The following is a 21,096-nucleotide window of genomic DNA, read 5'->3' on the forward strand; positions in this document are numbered from 1 at the left end:
CATCCGATTTCTGAGTGGATCTTAAACCAATAAACACTACCTCACTTTTTTTAAAAAAAATATTATAGCAACACACACAAAATGCTGGAGAAACTCAGCAGGCCAGGCAGCATCTATGGAAAAAAGTACAGTCAACGTTTCGGATTGAACTGGAGAAAAAAAGCTGAGGAGTAGATTTAAAAGGTGGGGGGAGGGGAAAGAGAAGCACAAGGTGATAGGTGAAACCTGGAGGAGGAGGGAAGAAGACATTGGTGAGAGAGGGAAAAAGGGATGGAAAATGGAAAAGGAGGGGGGAGGATTGGGGAGCATTACCAGAAGTTTGAGAAATCAATGTTCATGCCATCAGGTTGGAGGCTACCCAGATGGAATATAAGGTGTTGTTCCTCCAACCTAAGCGTGGTCTCATCCCAACATTGGAGGAGACCATAGATGGACATATCAGAATGGGAATGGGAAGTGGAATTAAAATGGGTGGCCACTGGGAGATCCTGCTTGTTCTGGTGGATGGAGTGCAGATGCTCGGCGAAGCGGTCTCCCAATCTAGGTCAGGTCTCACCGATATACAAGAGGCCACAGTGAGAGCACCGGACACAGTCAATGACCCCAACTGACTCACAGGTGAAGTGTCGCCTCACCTGGAAGGACTGTTTAGGGCCCTGGATAGTAGTGAGGGAGGAGGTGTAGGGACAAGTGTGGCACTTGTTCTGCTTGCAAGGTTAAGTGCCAGGAGGGAGATCGGTGGGGAGGTACGAATTGTTTGTGGTAAAAAATAATTATTTCTATTTTGCACTATTTGAATCTAACTATTTAATATTCATTTATATACTTACTGTCATTGATTTGCTTTCTTTTCTTTTTATATTGTCATGTATTGCATTATACTGCTGCTGCTATGTTAACAAATTTTGTGACACTTGCCGATGATAATAAGCCTGATTCTGATTCCGACTATAAATGTGCATTTATATTTTCTTCCTTGTCCCTCCTTTGTTACTCACCTGACCTTCCCGGGCTTGTGTAAAACACACATGGTGACATTAGAAGGGGGCTGATCTCTAGAAATCGTGTGCAGTTTTGGTCACCTACCTACAGGAAAGATGTAAGTAACACTGAAAGAGTGCAGAGAAAGTTTACAATGATGTTGCTGGTTCTGGAGGGCCAGAGTGATAGCGAAAGATTGAATAGGTTAGGACTTTATTCCTTAGAACGTAGAAGGTTCAGAGGAGACTTGATGGAGGTATACAAAATGTTGAGGGGTAGAGATAGGGCAAATGCAAGCAGGCTTTTTCTACTGAGGCTGGTGAAGTCATGGGTTAAGAGTGAAAGGTGAAAAGTTTAAGAGGAACATGAGAGGAACCTTCTTCACTCAGAGGGTTGTGAGGGTGTGGAATGAGCTGCCAGTGCAAATGGTGCATGCAAGCTTGATTTCCACATTTAAGCAAAGTTTGGATGGATAGATATTACTCCAAATGTAATGTCAAAAATAATTTATGCAGATATCATCACTGAAAATGTTTCTTAATTATTTAAAAAAATTATCCTTTGCTTTATTTCTCAATAGCAATAATTTAACAAAGATTTTGCACTATCTTTGCATGTGTTTAAAAATCTCAATAAATATACAGAAATTAATCCAAGGAGGACAAATGCATAATCATCACCGTGGTGAGAAATGAAGTCAAGTCCAATGGTTCTGTGAAGCCACCATCTGAGTGGGCTCAGTGTAAATTGGGTCATTCTCATTGCAACATCAATGATCAGGAAATTGAATGGCAATTGAACTCTCAGCTTGAAAAGTTGCCACAAAAGCTCTACTATTTTATTTCCATGAAATTATGGAAAATAAATTGCCAGACAATTTATTCCAGAGAAGTATTTGGGTGAGTGTCCCGAGGGAGTAGCTTCCGCTCTGAAATAAGGAATCTGAACGCAGACGAGTCCAGCTTTTCCCACCATCAGTGACATCTACATAAGCGATGTCTCAGAAAAGCAAGTCTATCACTAAGGACCCCCATGATCCAGGGTATGCCCTTGCTTTGAATCTGCAAGGTGTTAAGGGAGCCTGAAGACTCACACTTCAACATTTGATTGTAAATTCTCCCCCACTTAAATCATGTTCTTGAACTGAAAATCTTAACTCAGCATTGGATTGTATTTCTTCTTTCTCTCTCAACTTTCACGTTTTGATGTTTAATTTGTAATATAATTAAATCAATTTAAGTTTATTTAATTTATGTTTATCAGATTTCTAATGTACTGAGCTGCTGCTGCTAAAATGTTCATGGCATTTATACCCTGGGTATTGATGCCTCTAACAATAATACACATCATAATTCAATAGTCTCTGTTTTATTATTTCAAGTGAAGTCACGTCACTTTTATTGTCATTTCAGCCATAACTGCTGGTACAGTACACAGTAAAAACGAGACAACGTTCCTCCAGGACCCTGGTGCTACATGAAACAACACAAAACTACACTAGACTACCTGAAACAACTCAAAACTACATTAGACTTCAGACCTACACGGGACTATATAAAGTGCACAAAACAGTGCAGGACAGTACAATGATTAATAAACAAGACAATAGGCACAATAAAGTGCAAATTACAATATAATAATAAATGATGTAAATGTAAATATAAATTTAAATGTAAACGCAAACAATGTTTTAGCAGGAATTGAGAAAGAGGGAGTGGTGTGTGTGTGTGTGTGTGTGTGTAAGTTGGTGTCAGACTAGGCTCTGGGAATTGAGGAGTCTAATGGCTTGGGGGAAATTCTGCACACTGTTAAGTGTGTTTTAAAATATTGCTGCTGTAATGAAAGAATTTCCCACTTGGGATCAATAAAGTATTTATTATTATTATTAAAAACTTGAATTTAAATTTGTGATGCTGGCATCTGAAACCACTTTAGTTCTCAATCCTAATTCCATTCTGACCAAATTGCAGGCTCCTCCACTGCCACAGTGAGCTCAATATAAGCAAGAAAAACAACAGGTTATCATCCCTTGGGGCACTACTGCATATGGTTTCTGTTGTTCAGCCAGTGAATCTGCATTTCAGGCTCAAACGTTTCTCATTCAACAGGAGAATATGAAGAAGGAAAATATTAGTTTCAGTCTGTGTATCATCCAGAAAACAGAAAATTAGGACAATTAATTTCAGGATGTATGCATATGCTTTGCCTGCTGAGGGTAAGTGTAGAATGGAGGGGAATGTCTATGACAGGGAAAGTGAAGGCAGAATCTTATACTCCTGAGAAAATCAGCAAACACAAAAGTTTTTATTATAAAATTGTGTAATATTGAGAATAAATAATACATCTTCACTGAAATGTTTTACTTAGAAAAATATTATCTATTAGATATCTCTCAATAACAATAAATTAAAGGCTTTTTTAGCCAAACGTACACATGAAAAGCTGGCAACAGAGTACCTTCTCCAGAAATGAAACTTTGCATTGCAGTAGCTTCCAGTCTTTTAAATGAGGGACAGATACAGGAACAATCACCAAATTCACATTTCATCACATAGTAGTAATACAAAAATAAATATCAATAAATTAGTTCAACACTAAAAAATAAAGTTCCAGGCACTCTCTGTTCTCCATTATTCATCAACGGAAAATCTTTGCAATGTAACAACATAATGCATCATAAAGACAGAAAATACTGAAAATGCTCCATTGTTTCGACAGCAGTGAGGCGGGTGGGAGGAGGAGAAATATAGTTAATGCTTCAGGCTGATAATCGTTGATAATGTTGGTAGTTTTTTTGGGGGGTCTAAGGAAATAACTCAGTTTTCCTCTCAACATGTATGGAGTGTTTCCACCCGAGGAGGTTTTCATTCAAATCTCCAGCATTTGCTTTTGTTTTGAAATGTAATATTAGTCAATTCACATATTCTTTTTGATCAGTGAAGGTTATTATTAAATAAATAGTAACCAATTTTAGTCCTTTATAAAAATTGTCTTTGGTAATTCTTCAGTGACCTCTGCTGATTTTTGCCATAATGCGAAGGAGCTGTTGTAGATGTGCCCTGGTCTCAGCACGGGTTACTTCCCAGGCACAGGCAGTGAATTCCTGAAAGAGAGAAAATGAAATACATTATATAATAACCCAATATAAAGTGTTTGAATAAATGTTTTGGTGATCACAAGGTTTCATGTTAATTCACCTTCTGTTTCAGAAACTCTCTCAATTTCTGAAAGTATTTAAGAATTGCGGCATTCTTCCTTGGTCTGGTCTCTGGGCCTGGTTTCCGGACACACACATCCAGCTCTCTGAGCTGCCGATCCAAGAGAAGCCGAAGGAGTTCCACTGAGCTCTGGACCCAGCTGACTGAGCTCAGGTTCATACTGTAGATCCTGCAGAGGTGATGCAGGGTCTGATGGACAATCCAGATCTGGTCCTGGGCCTGTGCAAAACACACATGGTGAGACTAGAAGGGCCGTGGTTCCAGTAAAGTTGAGATTTGGAACAGAATGCTTTTGACTCTCAATAGAATAGGACAAGACAAAATCAGTCATTACCTTCAAACAAACAGACCTTAAATAAGGGACTGCTAACTTCAGTGAATTCATCAAAGTGCAGAGCCATGTCAACTTCAGTTAAAAGTTTAAACTGCAAAAGTAGGATTTACTATTAGTAAGGCCTCAGGTGCAGAGGAGAATGCTATAGTCCTTGATAGATTGCAGAACTGATTTGCACGAATGACATTAATGCTGCAGGGACTTCCAGTTACAGAGTGAGGCTAGAGAAATTTGGGCTTATCTCCTCAAGTCACAGAGTGAGGGGGAGATTTTCAAGACATGTCCAATCTCATGAAGAAATTGAAATTCTTAGAGATATGAAAAACAGGTGAAGGAAGAACAGGAAAGGAGGAAATAAGAAGGGGAGCTTTGCCATATGACAAAAGGTTTGCAATGTATAGAGCTTGATGTACACTGACTATGGCATATTTTTTTAAAGTGTAGTGCATCAGCAATTACAACCTTCAGACTTTGAGTGGAGTCAAATGAAAATGTTACAGAAGCAGTTCCCTTAGCTTCCCCAAACCTCCCCTATCCCCAGCGGACAACTTAACCAATGCCATTTACCAAGACTGACCCAGTAGGCAACTTTTTATGTTTTGGCAATTCGAGTGCTCATCTAGTTACCCCTTAACCATTGTGTCCTTGAACCAGTGGGGGTAACTTCATTCAACTTCACTTGCTCAGTCACCAAACTGCTTCCAGAACCAATGAACTCACTACAAGGAATATTCATTTCATGGTCTCGATATTTATTGGGGGTTTTTTTTCTCCCTTTTGCATTAGCACAGTTTGTTACCTTCTGCACATCAATTGTTTATTTGCCCTGCTGGGTGCAGTCTTTCAATGATTCTAACATGTTTCTTGGATTTAGACCATAGGACTATAAGATACAGAGGCAGAATTACAGCATTTGGCCCATCGAGTCTGCTCTGTCATTTCATCATGGCTGATCCATTTTTCCACTCAGCCCCATATTCCTTCATGGCGTAACCAATCAAGAATGCATCAACCTTGTCTTAAATATACATAAAGCCATGGCCTACCCAGCTGCCCCCGGCACCGTATTCCACAGAATCGCCACTCTCTGGCTAAAGGCATTCCTCATCCCTATTCAAAAAGGACGCCCCTCTATTCTGACACTGTGTCCTCTGGTCTTGGACTCTCCCACTGTAAAAAACGTCCTCTCCACATCCACTCTATCAAGGCCTTTCACCATTTGATAGGTTTCAATGAGGTCACCCCTCCTTCTTCTGAATTCCAGTGAACACAGGCCCAGAGCCATCAGGCGCTCTTCATATGACAAGCCATTCAATCCTGAAATCATTTCATAAACCTCCTTTGAATCCTCTCCAGTTCCAGCATATCCTTTCTCAGATAAGGGGCCCAAAACTACTCACAATATTCTAAATGAGGCCTTACCAGTGCTTTATAATGTTTCAACATTACATCCTTGCTTTTAAATTCAAGTCCAGTTGAAATGAATGCTGACATTACATTTGACTGAACCTGCAAATTAACAGTTAGGGAATCCTGCACATGGACTCCGAAGTCTCTTTATGTCTCAGTTTTTTGTATTTAGGTACTACATTTTGGTAGGACTAATCAAAATAGGACATACATGGTAAATGGTAGGGCATTGAAGAATGCAGTAGAACAGAGTGATCTAGGAATAATGGTGCATAGTTCCCTGAAGGTGGAATCTCATGTGGATAGAGTGGTGAAGAAAGCTTTTGGTATGTTGGCCTTTATAAATCAGAGCATGGCATATAGGAGTTGGGATGTAATGTTAAAATTCTACAAGGCATTGGTGAGGCCAAATTTGGAGTATTGTGTACAGTTCTGATCACCGAATTATAGGAAAGATGTCAACAAAATAAAGAAAGTACAGAAGAGATTAACTAGAATGTTACCTGGGTTTCAGTACCTAAGTTACAGAGAAAGGTTGAACAAGTTAGGTCTCTATTCATTGGAGCGTAGAAGGTTGAGGGGGGACTTGATAGAGGTATTTAAAGTTATGAGGGAGATAGATAGAGTTGATGTGGATAGGCTATTTCCATAGAGAGTAGGGGAGATTCAAACAAGAGGACATGAGTTGAGAGCTAAGGGGCAAAAGTTTAAGGGTAACACGAGGGGGAACTTCTTTATTCAGAGAGTGGTAGCTGTGTGGAACGAGCTTCCAGTAGAAGTGGTAGAGGCGGGTTTGATATTGTCATTTAAAAACAATTGGATAGGTTATGGACAGGAAAGAAATGGAGAGTAAACACAAAGTGCACTGCAGATGCTGTGGTCAAATCAAAACGTACAAAAGCTGGACAAACTCAGCAGGTCGGGCAGCATCCGTTGAAATGAGCAGTCAACGTTTTGGGCCAAGACCCTTCAAAGGGTTTCAGCCCAAAACGTTGACTGCTCATTTCAACGGATGCTGCCCGGCCTGCTGAGTGCATCCAGCTTTTGTAAGGAATGGAGGGTTATGGGCTGAGTGCAGGTCGGTGGGACTAGGTGAAAGTAAGCATTTGGCAGAGACTAGAAAGGCCGAGATGGCCTGTTACCATGCTGAAATTGTTATATGGCTATATTTAGCAAAAAGTCAACCGTTTCATTTCTTCTACCAAAGTGCATGAACTATACTTTCTGACACTGTATTCCATCTGCCATTTCTTTGCCTATTCTCCTAATCTGTCAAAGTCTTTCTGCAGCCTCCTTATTTCCTCAAAACTTCCTGCCCCTCCACCTTCAAATTGCCTGAAAACTTTGCAACAAAGTCATCAATTCCATCAGCTAAATTATTGATATATAACGTAAAAAGAGTCGGTCCCCAACACAGACCTTTGTGGAAAACCACTAGTCACCAGCAGCCAACCAGAAAAGGATCCCTTTATTCGCAGTCTTTGCCTCCTGCCAATCACCCATTGCTTTATCCATGTTAGAATTTTTCCTGTAATACCAAGGGTTCATAGCTTGTTAAGCAGCCTCATGTGCGGCACTTTGCCAAAGGCCTTCTGAAAATCCAAGTACACCACATCAACCAATTCTCCTTTGTCCATCCTGCTTGTTACTTCAAAAAATTATAACAGATTTATCAGGCAATATTTTCCCTTGAGGAAACCATGTCGATTATGGCAAGTACACTAAGACCTCATCTTCTGTAATTCGCTCCAACATCTTCCCAGGCACTGGGGTCAGTCTAACTGGCCTATAGTTCCTTTTCTTCTGCCTCTCTCCCTTCTTGAAGAGTGGAGTGGCATTTGCAAATTTTTAGTCTTCCAGAACCATTCCAGCATCTTATGATTCTTGAAAGGTCATTATAAATGCCACCACAATCTCTTCAGCCACCTCTTTCAGAACTCTGGGGTGTATATCATCTAGCCCAGGTGACTTATCTACCTTCAGACCTTTCAGTTTCCCAAGAACATTCTCTCTAGTCATGGTAACATCACACAATCTTCATGATCCCTGACACCTGGAACTTTTTCCATACTGCTGGTGACTTCCACAGTGAAGACTGATGCAAAATACTTACTCAGTTCATCCGCCATTTCCCTGTCCCACATTACTATCCCTCCAGCATCGTTTTCCGGTGGTCCAATATAGAACCACAGAACATTACAGCACAGAAACAGGCCCTTCAGCCCTTCTTGGCTGTGCTGAACCTTTTTTCTGCCTAGTCCCACTAACCTGCACCTGGACCATATCCCTCCGTACACCTCTCATCTATGTACCTGTCCAAGTTTTTCTTAAATGAGCCCACATTTACCATTTCATCTGGCAGCTCATTCCACACGCCCATCACTCTCTGTGTGAAGAAGCCCCCCCTAATGTTCCCTGTACACTTTTCCCCTTTCACCCTTAACCCATGTCCTCTGGTTTTTTTCTCCCCTGGCCTCAGTGGAAAAAGCCTGCTTGCATTCATTCTATCTATGCCCATCATAATTTTATATACCTATCAAATCTCCCCTCATTCTTCTATGTTCCAGGGAATAAAGTCCTAATCTATTCAACCTTCCTCTGTAATTCAGTTTCTCAAGTCCCGGCAATATCCTTGTAAACCTTCTCTGCACTCTTTCAACCTTATTAATATCCTTCCTGTAATTAGGTGACCAAAACTGCTCACAATACTCCAAATTTGGCCTCACCAATGCCTTATACAACCTCACCATAACATTCCAACTCTTATACTCAATACTTTGACTTATAAAGGCCAATGTACCAAATGCTCTCTTTATGACCCTATGATGTCCTATGACTGTGATGCCACTTTAAGGGAATTATGTATCTGTATTCCCAGATCCCTCTATTCTACTGCACTTCGCAATGTCTTACCATTTACCTTGTATGTTCTATCTTGGTTTGTCCTTCCAAAGTGCAATACCTCACATTTGTCTACATTAAACTCCATCTGCCATTTTTCAGCCCATTTTTTCAGCTGGTCAAAATCCCTCTGCAAGCTTTGAAAACCTTCCTCACTGTCCACTACACCTCCAATCTTTGTATCATCAGCAAATTTGCTGATCCAATTTACCACATTATCATCCAGATCATTGATATAGATGACAAATAACAATGGACCCAGCACTGATCCCTGTGGCACACCACTAGTCACAGGCCCCCACTCAGAGAAGCAATCCTCCACTACCACTCTCTGACTTCTCCCATTGAGCCAACATCCAATCCAATTTACTACTTCTCCATGTATACCTAGCGACTGAATCTTCCTAACTAACCTCCCATGCGGGACATTGTCAAAGGCCTTACTGAAATCCATGTAGACAACATCCACTGCCTTCCCGTCATCCACTCTCCTGTCTCTTTTTTACACTTTATATATATATGAAACTTTTGATATATTCTTTAATATTATTGCCTAGCTTATTTCTTATTCCATCTTTACCTTCTTAATGACTTTTTTAGTTCCCTTCTGTTAGTTTTTTAAAGCTTCCCAATCCTCTAACTTCCCGCCAATCTTTGTTCAATTATATGCCCTCTTTTTAGCTTTTATGTTGGCTTTGATTTCTCTTTTTTGCCACAGTTGTGTCATCTTTCCTTTAGAATGTTACTTCCTCTTTGGGATGTATATATCCTGGGCCTTCCAGATTGCATCCAGAAATTCCAGCCATTGCTGCTCTGCTGTCATCCCTGCCAGTTCTTTTCCAATCGATTTTGGCCAACTCCTCTTTCATGCCGCTGTAATTCCCTATACACCACAGTAATGCTGGTACAGCTGAAGCTTCTCCTTTTCAAATTTCAGGGTGAATTTTATCATATTATGATCATTTTCCCTGATAGGTTCTTTTACCTCGAGCTCTCTAATCAATTCTGTGCAAAACACCCTATCCAGAAGAGCTGATGCTAGTCAGCCCAACCACGAGCTGCTCTGAAAAGCCATCTCGTAGGGCCAGGCACTCTACAAATTCTACCTCTTGTAATCTAACACCAACCTGATTTTCCCAACCTACCTGTATATTGAAGTCCCCCATGACTGTTGTAACATTGCCCTTTTGGCATGCATTTTCTATCCTCCATTGTAATTTGTAGGCCAGAACCTTACTGCTGTTTGGGGGTCTGTATACAACTCCCATCAGGGACTTTTTACCCTTGCAGATCGACAGCTCTATCCACAATGATGCAACACCTTCTGACCCAGTGTCACCTCTTTCTGAGTACTTACTGACTATGCCAGCAGGTAAACAAATCGCAGGATTGTAAATCGTGAAATATCTCTATTTTGATAATAACTTTACTTGAACTTCGAACAGATATTGCAAGAGTTTCTCTCTTAAGATGTTTGTTCCAAATTCAATCTATGAATTGTGGACTTTTTCCCTGCTATCCTGTACTCCAAAGCTTTGCATTCAATCTATAACATTGGTCATAAAAATCTCTTCCATGTGGAAAGTTATGGATGTCTACAATCATAGAACCACGTGATATGGCACGTCACTGTCAGGACTCCTCTCAGCTTTTATCTCCTTGATACCGATGGGCCAGCTATAATGTAAAATAATTTAACGAGAAACCTCACAATTCTTCAGCGCAAGTCATTTGAAGTGGAGTAGGTGGTTCCATGGCCAATGAAGCACGCGGGTAGTGCGATGATCTGAGAGGATGCAAGTATTTCCTGTGATCAACAGAACTCGCAATGTTACAGGGGGGTGGGGGAGAGAGAGGAACACACAGGGAGGGAGAGGAAAAAATAGCAGAACGTGATAAAGGGTGACGCGTTTATTGGTGACAGGGCATGTGAAATGATGGGAAGGAATTGGGCACAGAGAGTGAGTTACCCGTGAGTGGTACAGAGAGTGAGGGGGAAGTAGTGTGATAACTGAAATGAGGTCTATTCCGTGTGAATGGGGTCCTGAAACTCAGAGTGACAGAGTCAGAAAATGAGAGTGACATGGAGAGAAAGAATTCATATTCTCATATAGTCAAATTATTTGGATAAAGTTCGGATCCGATCCTTCGCATTACCTAACATAATGTCTCGGATTTATTACATTAAAGTAAAATGCAGGGATTACTCACAGGAGCCTCCGCCGAAAGTTTCACCAGCTCCAAGGGCTTGGTTTTCAACGACAGCCTCTCAGTCACACAGTGTCGAGGGAGGCGGCCACCCTGAGACAGAAGATATCAACGTTACTGACAATCCCCACACACAGAAACACCGGACAACAGACTCTTTGAAATCACCTGATTGGTAACAGCAAACAGCCGGGGACTGTCAGGACCGGTCTCTGGGAGCGGGTTCAACTCACCATTTCATTCAGCTCGCCCAGAGTCTCTCTGTTGAGAACTTGCAGTAACTGTAACCTCTCACAGCCCAGGGTCAGGGTCACGGTCAACAACAGCCACACACTGCAAACTCTCCAAACACGGCCCAATGCCATCTTCACCCGACACTGAATACAGCACCGATCTGAGACCAGAATCAGCTCCGAAAACGGCTCTTGTTCGCCGAATGGAAGTCTCGATATGGAAATGCCACGGCTTGTGATCGGGGAGCGGACGCCGGTGCTGCCGAGACCCGTGTCTGGGGATCCTGTTCTGAGCTCTCTCTGCCATGCTGCCGGATTTTATATGTGAAAATCCGAAAATAGGTGACATTCGAAAAGTGAAATGACCGGGATATTTGGGAGGCTGTCGGGAGAGAGCGGTCTCCGCTCTGAAGTAAGGAATCTGAAAGCTGGAGAGTCCAGCTGCAGCGACGGGAAAATCCGCCAGCGGGGAGAGCAACAGCGCTCAGGCTCTTGGTGCGTTCGTTCAGTTCGGGGGTCCAAGGTGTTGTGGAGGGTGGGTCGAGTTTGGCAAGGGACGTGCTGGGGTGAGGACGTGACTGTGTCGGTGCATCCGATGGGGCTGCATGTTATCAGGGTTACCGTAACACTGCATCTGTCAGCGCTGATCTTCTCTGTTACATCCAACTGCAGTGGTGCCATATCGCAGGGTGGTCAGTGCAGAGCGCCCGGGCCACGTCCTTCTGCTGGCGACTGTGCTCGCTATGAAGATGGTATGGTGTCTGGGTTCTTTACAGAAGACACTTCGGCGTTTCTTTCGTCTCCGGATCGCAAGGCGATTCCGATGCCTGCTCTCTCTGCGGGATAGTCTCCAGCTCAGCTTGCCGCTGGGAAGTGGCTGCGCGGCAAATTCACCCGAAACGAAAGCGTCCCAGGGTAAAAGTGACGGTTCGTCCTTTCCGAAAGTGGGCGTGTTTATCAACAGGAGTGGAACGCCAATAAAACTGCAGAAGCCATGACATCTACTTCCTGATTAAGTGCTGGAGTCCTCGGAGCAGGGGGTTCTCTCTCATTCCTATGGTTTTCGTCACTATCTAGCGCGGGAGTTCTCTGATATTACACTGGTTGAAGTATACATTCCCACCCCAGGCAGATGTCAAATTAACACCGGAGGGATTGAGCTCCGTGATTAACTGGCCTCCCCAATGCCCTCCTCAGTATCGAAGGGCACTTCAACCAGTTTAGCGTGAAGGAGCCTCTACCGAACTACTGCCAGCATGCACCGGGAACATCCAAGGACTCAACACACTCGACCACTGCGGGATGCAACAGTAAAGACACGCAGCAGACCAGCATCCCTATTTTCTTAGTTGAAGGCGATTCAAAATGTCATCGAATACTCGGCCAAACTTCTGCAGATGTACAGTAGAAAGCGTTCTGGCGGGTTGCATCGTGGCTTGGTGTGGAAACTCAATGCACAGGAATTCAAGAGGCTGCAGAGTGTAGTACACTCGTCCAGTTTCCTCACTCTCCACACCATAAATGACATCGGCAGGAGACAGTGCCCCAGGAAAGCAACATCCATTAGAAACGTTCCCACGAGGCAGAAACTAGAGGAGCCAGAAGACTCACATCTCAAAGCTCTTCAGCAGCTTCTTCCCCACCGTCTCGGGGTCCTGTTCCGACCTGAAATACCCTAACACGACCCTGGATCAACTTGCACAACTTACTTGTGTAGTTATGTCTACTTTTCTTATTTCGTAACTTGTGTATAATTTATGTTCCTGTAAGTTTACAGAACATAGAACAGTACAGCACAGGAACAGGCCCTTCGGCCCACAATGTTGTATCGAGGCAGCTTAAAAATAATTTAAAAACGAATCCCTCCTACCTCCATCTTCCTCATATCCACGTCCATGTGCTTATCTGAACGTCTCTTTAAAAGCCTCTACTACCAAACATTCCACATTCCAGGCATTTACCACTTCCTAAGTAAAAAAACTTACCTCTCGATTCCCCTTTGAACCTGCCCCGACCCACCTTCAATGCATGCCCTCTGGTATTAGATATTTCTACCCTGGGAGAAAAAAGATACTCCCTGTCTACTCTACCTATGCATCTCATCATCATATAACCATATAACAATCACAGCACGGAAACAGGCCATCCTGGCCCTTCTAGTCTGTGCCGAACGCTTACTCTCACCCAGTCCCACTGGCCCGCACTCAGCCCATAACCCTCCATTCCTTTCCTGTCCATATACCTATCCAATTTTACTTTAAATGACAATACCGAACCTGCCTCTACCACTTCTACTGGAAGCTCATTCCACACAGCTACCACTCTCTGAGTAAAGAATATAAAACCCAATCAGCTCTCTCTCCCACCCTATGCTGCTCCAAAGCAAGCAATCCAAATCTGTTCAGCCTCTCGTGATAGCACATGCCCTCTAAACCAGGCAACATCCTGGTAAACCTCTTCTGCACCCTCTCGAAAGCTTCAACATCCTTCCTATAGTGGAGCGACAAGAACTATATGCAAACCACCAGAGGTGGCCTAGCAAGAGTCTATAAAGTTGCAACATAACCTCTTGACCTTTGAACTCAATGCCACGACTGATAAAAACAAGTACTGTATCCCATAAGCCTTCTTAACCACCTTATCGACCTGTGTCCCATTCTTGCCTGCACTACCTTGGAGGTCCTTCTCCTCAGCCTCTTTCCTAACTCTATATACTCACTGTACAGGACTTTGTTTTTGTAAATTACGTTTGCTAACTTTTGTTAGTAATGTTTATAATATGCTGTGCTGTTCTTGCAAACAAAAAGCTAATTTTCATGGCATTTATAACCTGGGCACTGATGCTTCTGACAATAAACTTAAATTTAGAATTTATGATCCTGGATTCTAAAAGTTCTCAATCCCAGTCCCATTCTGACCTGACTGCAGCCTCCTCCACTGCCACAGTGAGCCCGATATTAGCAAGAAGATCCGTACGTTACCCTCCCTGACAGTGCTACTGCATGTGGCTTCTGCTTTTACAAAATAGGCCTGTGTTACACGTTCACTTCGGATTCAACACTTCCTCATTCGAAGGGAGAATATGAGGATGAAAACCAAGAACGTAAATCCAAGTATCATACAGGGAAGATAAAAATCAAGTCAAATCACTGTGAAGTGTACTCATATGCTGAGTGTGACATTGCAAGGGATAGAATAAAGCGGGGGAAGTACCTTTAACAAGATGTGAGAAGACGAAATGTTATATTCTGTGAGGAGGATCAGCGTGCACAAAATTTGTATTCCAAAAATGTGAAATATTCAGAATAATTAACATGTAGAAACATCTTCAATGATTTTTTTATTAAATGTAGAAATATATTATCCATTGCAATTCTCACAATAATAATAAATTAAAAGTTTTGAGATACATGTACATACTTTTAAAAATGATCAGAATAAATACAGTATAAATAAATTAAGTTAAATATATCTTCTAACCATTGGAAGAACAATCACATTATGCTCACTGAAGGTCAGTGATGAAATCAAGAGGAATGGTTTTGCAAACCACAACCTGTGCACTAAGTGTAGGTCAGAACATTCCCAATGCATATTTCCATTGCAAAAATGACAATTAGAGGAATAATTTTTGGGAAAACGAACGGAACTTTAAACAATTTTCCTTTGAAAAGGGGCTGAAACCTACAACTCTCAGATTAAACTGATAACACTAGAGGATGCTGGACAGAAGAAATTGCAAAATTTCATGTGCATGAACTTATGAGAAACAAAATTCCACCCAGGATTAATTTTAGGTAGGGAACTAAAATGATGTAAACCATAACAGAGATAAGATGCAGAATGGCAGATAGAGTACGAAGCTGTCCACTGTGCACCTTTTCCAGGAATGGATCATTGCATTACAGTAGCTGCCTGTCTTGATATGAATGGACAAGAATAGAATCATTCAGCAAATTCACATGTCATCACTGAGTAATACTGCAAAAATAAATTAATTAATAAATAATACAATAAATTAATACAACACTGGATATGGAGAAAGACCCAGACATTATTCCTTCCACATCACTTGCCAAATGAAAATGTGTGATTCATATAGTTATATAATAAATAGTAAAAACAGAAAATACTGCAAACATGCACAGCTCCGACAACTGCTGAGAGGAGTGAACAACAGTTAGTGTTTCAAGTTTATGAGCATTGACTCGAGGAATTAACTCAGGTTTCTTCTGCACATGCACTGATTATTTGCACCAGTTGGCGTTTCCATTAACATTTCTAGCATTTAGTTTAATTTATTTTTGAATGTAATATCAGTCTGTTCAGATATACTTTTCCTTGAAATTTATTTTAAATAAATAGTCATAAATCTTGATCCCTCATGAAATTGACTCTGGAAAATCTTCAGTGATCTCTGTTGATTTTTGCCATAATGAGAAGGAGCTGTTTCAAATGCGTCATGGTCTCAGTGCGGGTTATCTCCCAGGCACAGTTGCTGAATCCCTAAAAGGGAGGAAAAAAGGCAAATGTACTCAATAGTGAAAAATTAGATAATGAACAAGTATCAAGTAGATAAATCAGTGTATTGGCAGGCACATGTTTAAATATCAATGTACCTTCTGTTTCAGAAACTCTCTCAATTTCTGAAAGTATTTAAGAATTGCGGCATTCTTCCTTGGTCTGGTCTCTGAGCCTGGTTTCCGGACACACACATCCAGCTCTCTGAGCTGCCGATCCAACAGAAGCCGAAGGAGTTCCACTGAGCTCTGGACCCAGCTGACTGAGCTCAGGTTCATACTGTAGATCCTGCGGAGGTGATGCAGGGTCTGATGGACAATCTGGATCCTTTCCTGGGCCTGTGCAAAACACACATGGGGACATTAGTAGGGCCGTGGTCTCACAAACGTTTAGAATTAGAACAGAGTGTTTATGAGTCTTAGTACAAGACAAAATCAAACATCAACTTAAAATATACAGACCGCAAATGGAGGGCTACTAACAACTGTGAATTGAAGGCCACATCATTGGCAGTTTCCGTCTACAGCTAGAGATTTCAACAGGGAATGAGCAATGAACCACACGGATGAAGAACAAGACGCTTGACTGAATGAGGGAATGGCATCGATGCCACAGGATGCTACTTACACAGAGACAAGAGTCTGCTCTCCTTTCACCAGAAATAGCGAGGGGGAGATTTTATAGACATCGACAATCTCACAAAGAGGGGAATCAAGGAGGCGAAACAGACAGTCTTCCGAATGGGTTGTTAAAAAGATTAAACAGTAATTTATAAAGACAGTGGCATAAACAGTTGCATGTTAACTTTGCAAACACGAGGAAAGCTGCAGATGCTGGAAATTCAAGCAACACACAAAAAATGCTGGTAGAACACAGCAGGCCAGGCAGCATCTATAGGGAGGAGCACTGTCGACGTTTCGGGCCGAGACCCTTTGTCAGGACTAACTGAAAGGAAAGATAGTAAGAGATTTGAAAGTGGGAGGGGGAGGGGGAGATCCGAAATGATAGTAGAAGTCCAGAGGGGGTGGGGTGAAGCTAAGAGCTGGAAAGGTGATTGGCAAAAGGGATACAGGGCTGGAGAAGGGAAAGGATCATGGGACGGGAGGCCTAGGCAGAAAGAAAGGGGGAGGAGGGGAGCACCAGAGGGAGATGGTGAACAGGCAAAGAGTGATGGGCAGAGCCAGAAAGAAAGAGGGGGGAATAAATAAATCAAGGATGGTGTAAGAAAGGGAGGAGGGGCATTAACGGAAGTTAGAGAAATCAATGTTCATGCCATCAGGTTGGAGGCTACCCAGCTGGTATATAATGTGTTGTTCCTCCAACCTGAGTTTGGCTTCATTTTGACAATAGACGAGGTCATGGGTAGACGTATCAGAATGGGAATGGGACATGGAATTAAAATGTGTGGCCACAGGGAGATGCTGCTTACTCTGCACCTACACACCTATGCTCTGTCCACCAGAGAAAGCAGGATCTCCCAGTAGCCACACATTTTAGGTGAACTGGTTAGGGGAATCGATGACAGGTGACTATGGGAATGGGAACTTTTTAGGGGTGTCTTGTAATGTGAGCTGAGGTGTCCCATGTCTGCACCCTGTGGTACCTGATGCCCAATGGCCATCACACATTTTTAAGATAAGCAGATCATAGGCATCTTCTACACTTCAAAACTTGAGTAGAGGCAAATAAAAGTCACAGAAAAAAAGGTGCTGGGGTCCTCTCAGTCCATACCACCCATCAAGCAGCCACCTAAAGAAATCTCTTTCAGAGTGATTGGGGCAGTGGTAGTAGAAGGGAGATGCAGCCTGGAGAGAAACTGCGAGGAAGGAGAGGCAGTGGAACAGCATAAAGGCAGTCAGTTATATGGTGTGAAATATGCCTATTTTAGTACAAGTAATGTCAGGAACAAGGGTGATGAAGTTAGAGCATAGGTCAGTACATGGAAGTTCAATGTTGTGGCCATTACAGAGACTTGCCTGTCAGAAGGGCAAGAATTTTCTGTTGCATTTTCTGGGGTTTAGATTTTTCAAAAGGGACAGGGAGAGAGGGGAAATGGTGGGGGAGTGGGATTGCTAATCTGGGATGGTATCGCAGGGCATCCTTGAGGGATCGTCTACTGAGTCAGTGTTGATGGAAGTCAGAAACAGCAAGGGAGCAGTCACTCTATTGAATGTTTTCTGTCCATCCCCCTACAGTATCCGAGATACTGAGCTGCAGATTGGGAGGCAGATTTTGGAAAGATACAGGGTTGTGGTCATGGGTGACTTCAAGTTCTCTAATATTGATTGTCAGCTCCTCAGTGCAAAAAGTTTAGATGGGACAGAACACGTTAGGTGTGTACTGGAAGGATTCCTGACACAGTGTGCAGACAGGCCAACTAGAGGAGAGGTCACATTAAGACTGGTTCTAGCCAATGAACGTGGTCAGGTGACATATCTTTTTTAGATGAGCATTTTGGAGACAGTGACTACAACTCCCACATCTTTACCATAGCCTTTTAGAAGGATAGGAGCAAACAGTATGATAAATTATTTAATTGGAGGCAGGTGAATTATGATGCTATTAGATAGGAACGAGAGCATAAATTGGGAACAGATGCACTCAGAGAAATGCAACATGGAAATGTGAAGGCTGTAGTACTTGCATGTGATTCTGGATAGGTTTACCCTATAAAGGCAAGGAAAGGATGGTAGGGTGAAGGAATCACGGTTGACAAGAGAAGTGGAACACCTAGTTTAGAGGAAGAAAGAAACATACCTAACATTTAGTAAGACAAGTTCAGACTCTTGAGAGTTACAAGGTAGGCTATAACACATAGGAGCATAATTAGACCATTTGGCCCATCTAGTCTGCTAGTAGCCAGGCAGCAGCTAACAAATGGACTTAGGAGAGCTAGAACTGGACATGAAAAGGCCATCACACATCGAATTAAGGAAATCCCCAAGACAGAACAGTGGATGTAGTCTTATGGATTTTAGTAACGCATTTGACATGTTCCTCATGGTAAGCTCATTCAAAAAGTAAAGAGGCATTGAATTCAGGGAAACGTGTCTACGTGGATTCAGAGTTGGCTAGCCCACAGAAGGCAGAAGGTGGTAGCACACGGAACACATTCTGACTTGAAGTCTTCTCGCTCGTGGTGTTTGCAAAAATCTGTCCTGAAACTCTTCTCTTTGTAATATTTTTTAAATGACTTAGATCAGGAAGCGGAAGGGAGAGTTAGTAAGTTTGCAGATAACACAAAGATTGATGCTGTTATCCATAGAATAGAGGATTGATTTCGGTTAAAATGGGACATTCATGAAATGCAGAGCTGGGCTGGAAAATGGCAGATGGTGTTCAATTTAGAAAAGTATCAAGTTTTTCTCTTTGGAAGGTCAAAATTGAAAGCAGAATATACAGAGTTAATGGCAGGGATCTTAAGTGGAGGAAAAGAGGGATCTTGAAGTCCATGTCCATGGATCCCTTAAATTTGCTGAGGAAGTTGACAGGATGATTAAGAAGACATCTGGAGTTACTCATAGGATTGAGTGTAAGAGCTGTTAGGTAATGTTGCAGTTCTATGTTCTATGTTTCTATAACTCTTCTATAAAACTCTGGTTAGACCACACCTGGAGTATTGTGCTCAGTTTTGTTCACTTCAATATAAGAAGTACATGGCTTTAGAGAGGGTGCAGAGGAGACTTACCATGATGCTGATCAGATTAGAGGGCATGTGTCATGAGGATAAATTGGGTTTTTCTCTTTGGAGAGAAGGAAAATGAGAGGTGACTTGATTGAGGTGTACAAGATGATAACAGGCAAAGGTAGAGTGGGCAACAGAGACTTTTTCCCAGGATGAAAATGGCTAATAAAAGGAGCATAACTTTCAGGCGTTTGGAGGAATGTATGGGCAGGCAGTGTCAGAGGTAGGTCTTTTACACAGAGAACAGTGGATGCATAGAACGTCTTGCCAGGGTGGTGGTCGAGGCAAATACATTTGGGACATCACTGGGACTCTTAGATAGACATATGCAAGAAAGGAACAGGGAGGACTATGAGGGAGGGATGGGTTAGAATGATATTAGAATAGACATTGTGCATGTACTGTGCTGCATTGTTCTCATGCTCATTCACCATTAGCTGCTCAGTGGTGTTGGCAATTGAAGCAATCATATACTCCTTAAATGTTGTGAAAATTTCTGCCCTCAATATCTTCACAGACGCTGGGTTCCAAATTTCAAGCATACGCTGGAGGAACATTTTTCTAATGTCCCATCCAAACCTCTTACTTTTTTGACTTAAATCAATGTAGACACCTCAGCTGTGGGGAAAAATAATGCAATATATTCTAATTCCAACACACATAATTTGATGCACCTCTATTCCCCCCCCCCCACACACACACACACACACACACAGAACCTTCGTCTCCTTGATCCCAGTGGGCCAACTAAGCTGAACAATCATTTAACCAGGTTGGAGGGGGCACTTAATCTTGGGTGTCAGATTATTAGGATGGTGCTGTTGATTTCATCACCCGTGGTGGACACCGTTTTTCTGTTGATTCGAGGAGATTTTGAGGGGATAAGAAGATTTACAGCAGATGGTCAGAAGGGATAAATGCAGTGGGTAGTTGAAACGATCAGACAGCCTGATCAGGGGGCGCAGGGAGAAGGAGTGAGAGTAACAAGCAGAAGGTCGCAGAGAGCGGCATGTTTAGTGTTAGAGCATGTGAGATGAGGAGAGGGTGTTAGATACACAGTGTGGGCCACCAGTGAGTGGGACACAGGAGGAGATCGACAGGGTGTGAAGGCTGCAGTCAGATATATTCCCTTTGAATGTTTTCCTTAGGATCCGAGCTGGAGTGACAGAAAATGCCAATGACATGGAGAGAAAGCATTGACATTCTGTAATAGTTTATTCACCTGTTCAATTTCAAGTCAGATTCTTAGCATCACAAAAATATCTCGAATAATTTACGTTAAAGTAAAATGCAGGGATTACTCACAGGAACCTCCGCCGAAAGTTTCACCAGCTCCAAGGGCTTGGTTTTCAACGACAGCCTCTCAGTCACACAGTGTCGAGGGAGGCGGCCACCCTGAGACAGAAGATATCAACGTTACTGACAATCCCCACACACAGAAACACCGGACAACAGACTCTTTGAAATCACCTGATTGGTAACAGCAAACAGCCGGGGACTGTCAGGACCGGTCTCTGGGAGCGGGTTCAACTCACCATTTCATTCAGCTCGCCCAGAGTCTCTCTGTTGAGAACTTGCAGTAACTGTAACCTCTCACAGCCCAGG

General features: G+C 42.4%; 1 protein-coding gene and 1 pseudogene across 1 annotated transcript; both read right to left on the reverse strand.

Moving 5' to 3' along the window:
- Nucleotides 1–3,892: 3,892 nt before the first annotated feature.
- On the reverse strand, nt 3,893–11,417 carry LOC132392133 (interferon alpha-10-like; annotated as a pseudogene).
- A 4,275-nt stretch (nt 11,418–15,692) lies between these two features.
- LOC132392293 (interferon omega-1-like) lies at nt 15,693–21,069 on the reverse strand. The gene is made up of 4 exons (XM_059966116.1): nt 21,027–21,069; nt 20,797–20,886; nt 15,905–16,144; nt 15,693–15,791 (listed from the first exon to the last, which is right to left on the reverse strand). Exons 1-4 carry the CDS (start codon nt 21,027–21,029, stop codon nt 15,693–15,695), a joined length of 432 nt encoding a protein of 143 aa, XP_059822099.1. The 5' UTR covers nt 21,030–21,069.
- Between the last annotated feature and the right edge of the window lie 27 nt (nt 21,070–21,096).

The sequence above is a fragment of the Hypanus sabinus genome, chromosome 4, assembly GCF_030144855.1.
Source record: "Hypanus sabinus isolate sHypSab1 chromosome 4, sHypSab1.hap1, whole genome shotgun sequence".
NCBI lineage: Eukaryota > Metazoa > Chordata > Chondrichthyes > Myliobatiformes > Dasyatidae > Hypanus > Hypanus sabinus.

Excerpts from the sequence above, each read along its gene's own strand:
- LOC132392293 (XM_059966116.1), bottom strand. Across the intron at positions 16,145-20,796 it reads AACTTTCGGCGGAGGTTCCT|GCCCAGGAAAGGATCCAGAT; the intron begins GTGAGTAATCCC and ends TGTTTTGCACAG. Across the intron at positions 15,792-15,904 it reads GAGAGTTTCTGAAACAGAAG|GGATTCAGCAACTGTGCCTG; the intron begins GTACATTGATAT and ends CCTCCCTTTTAG.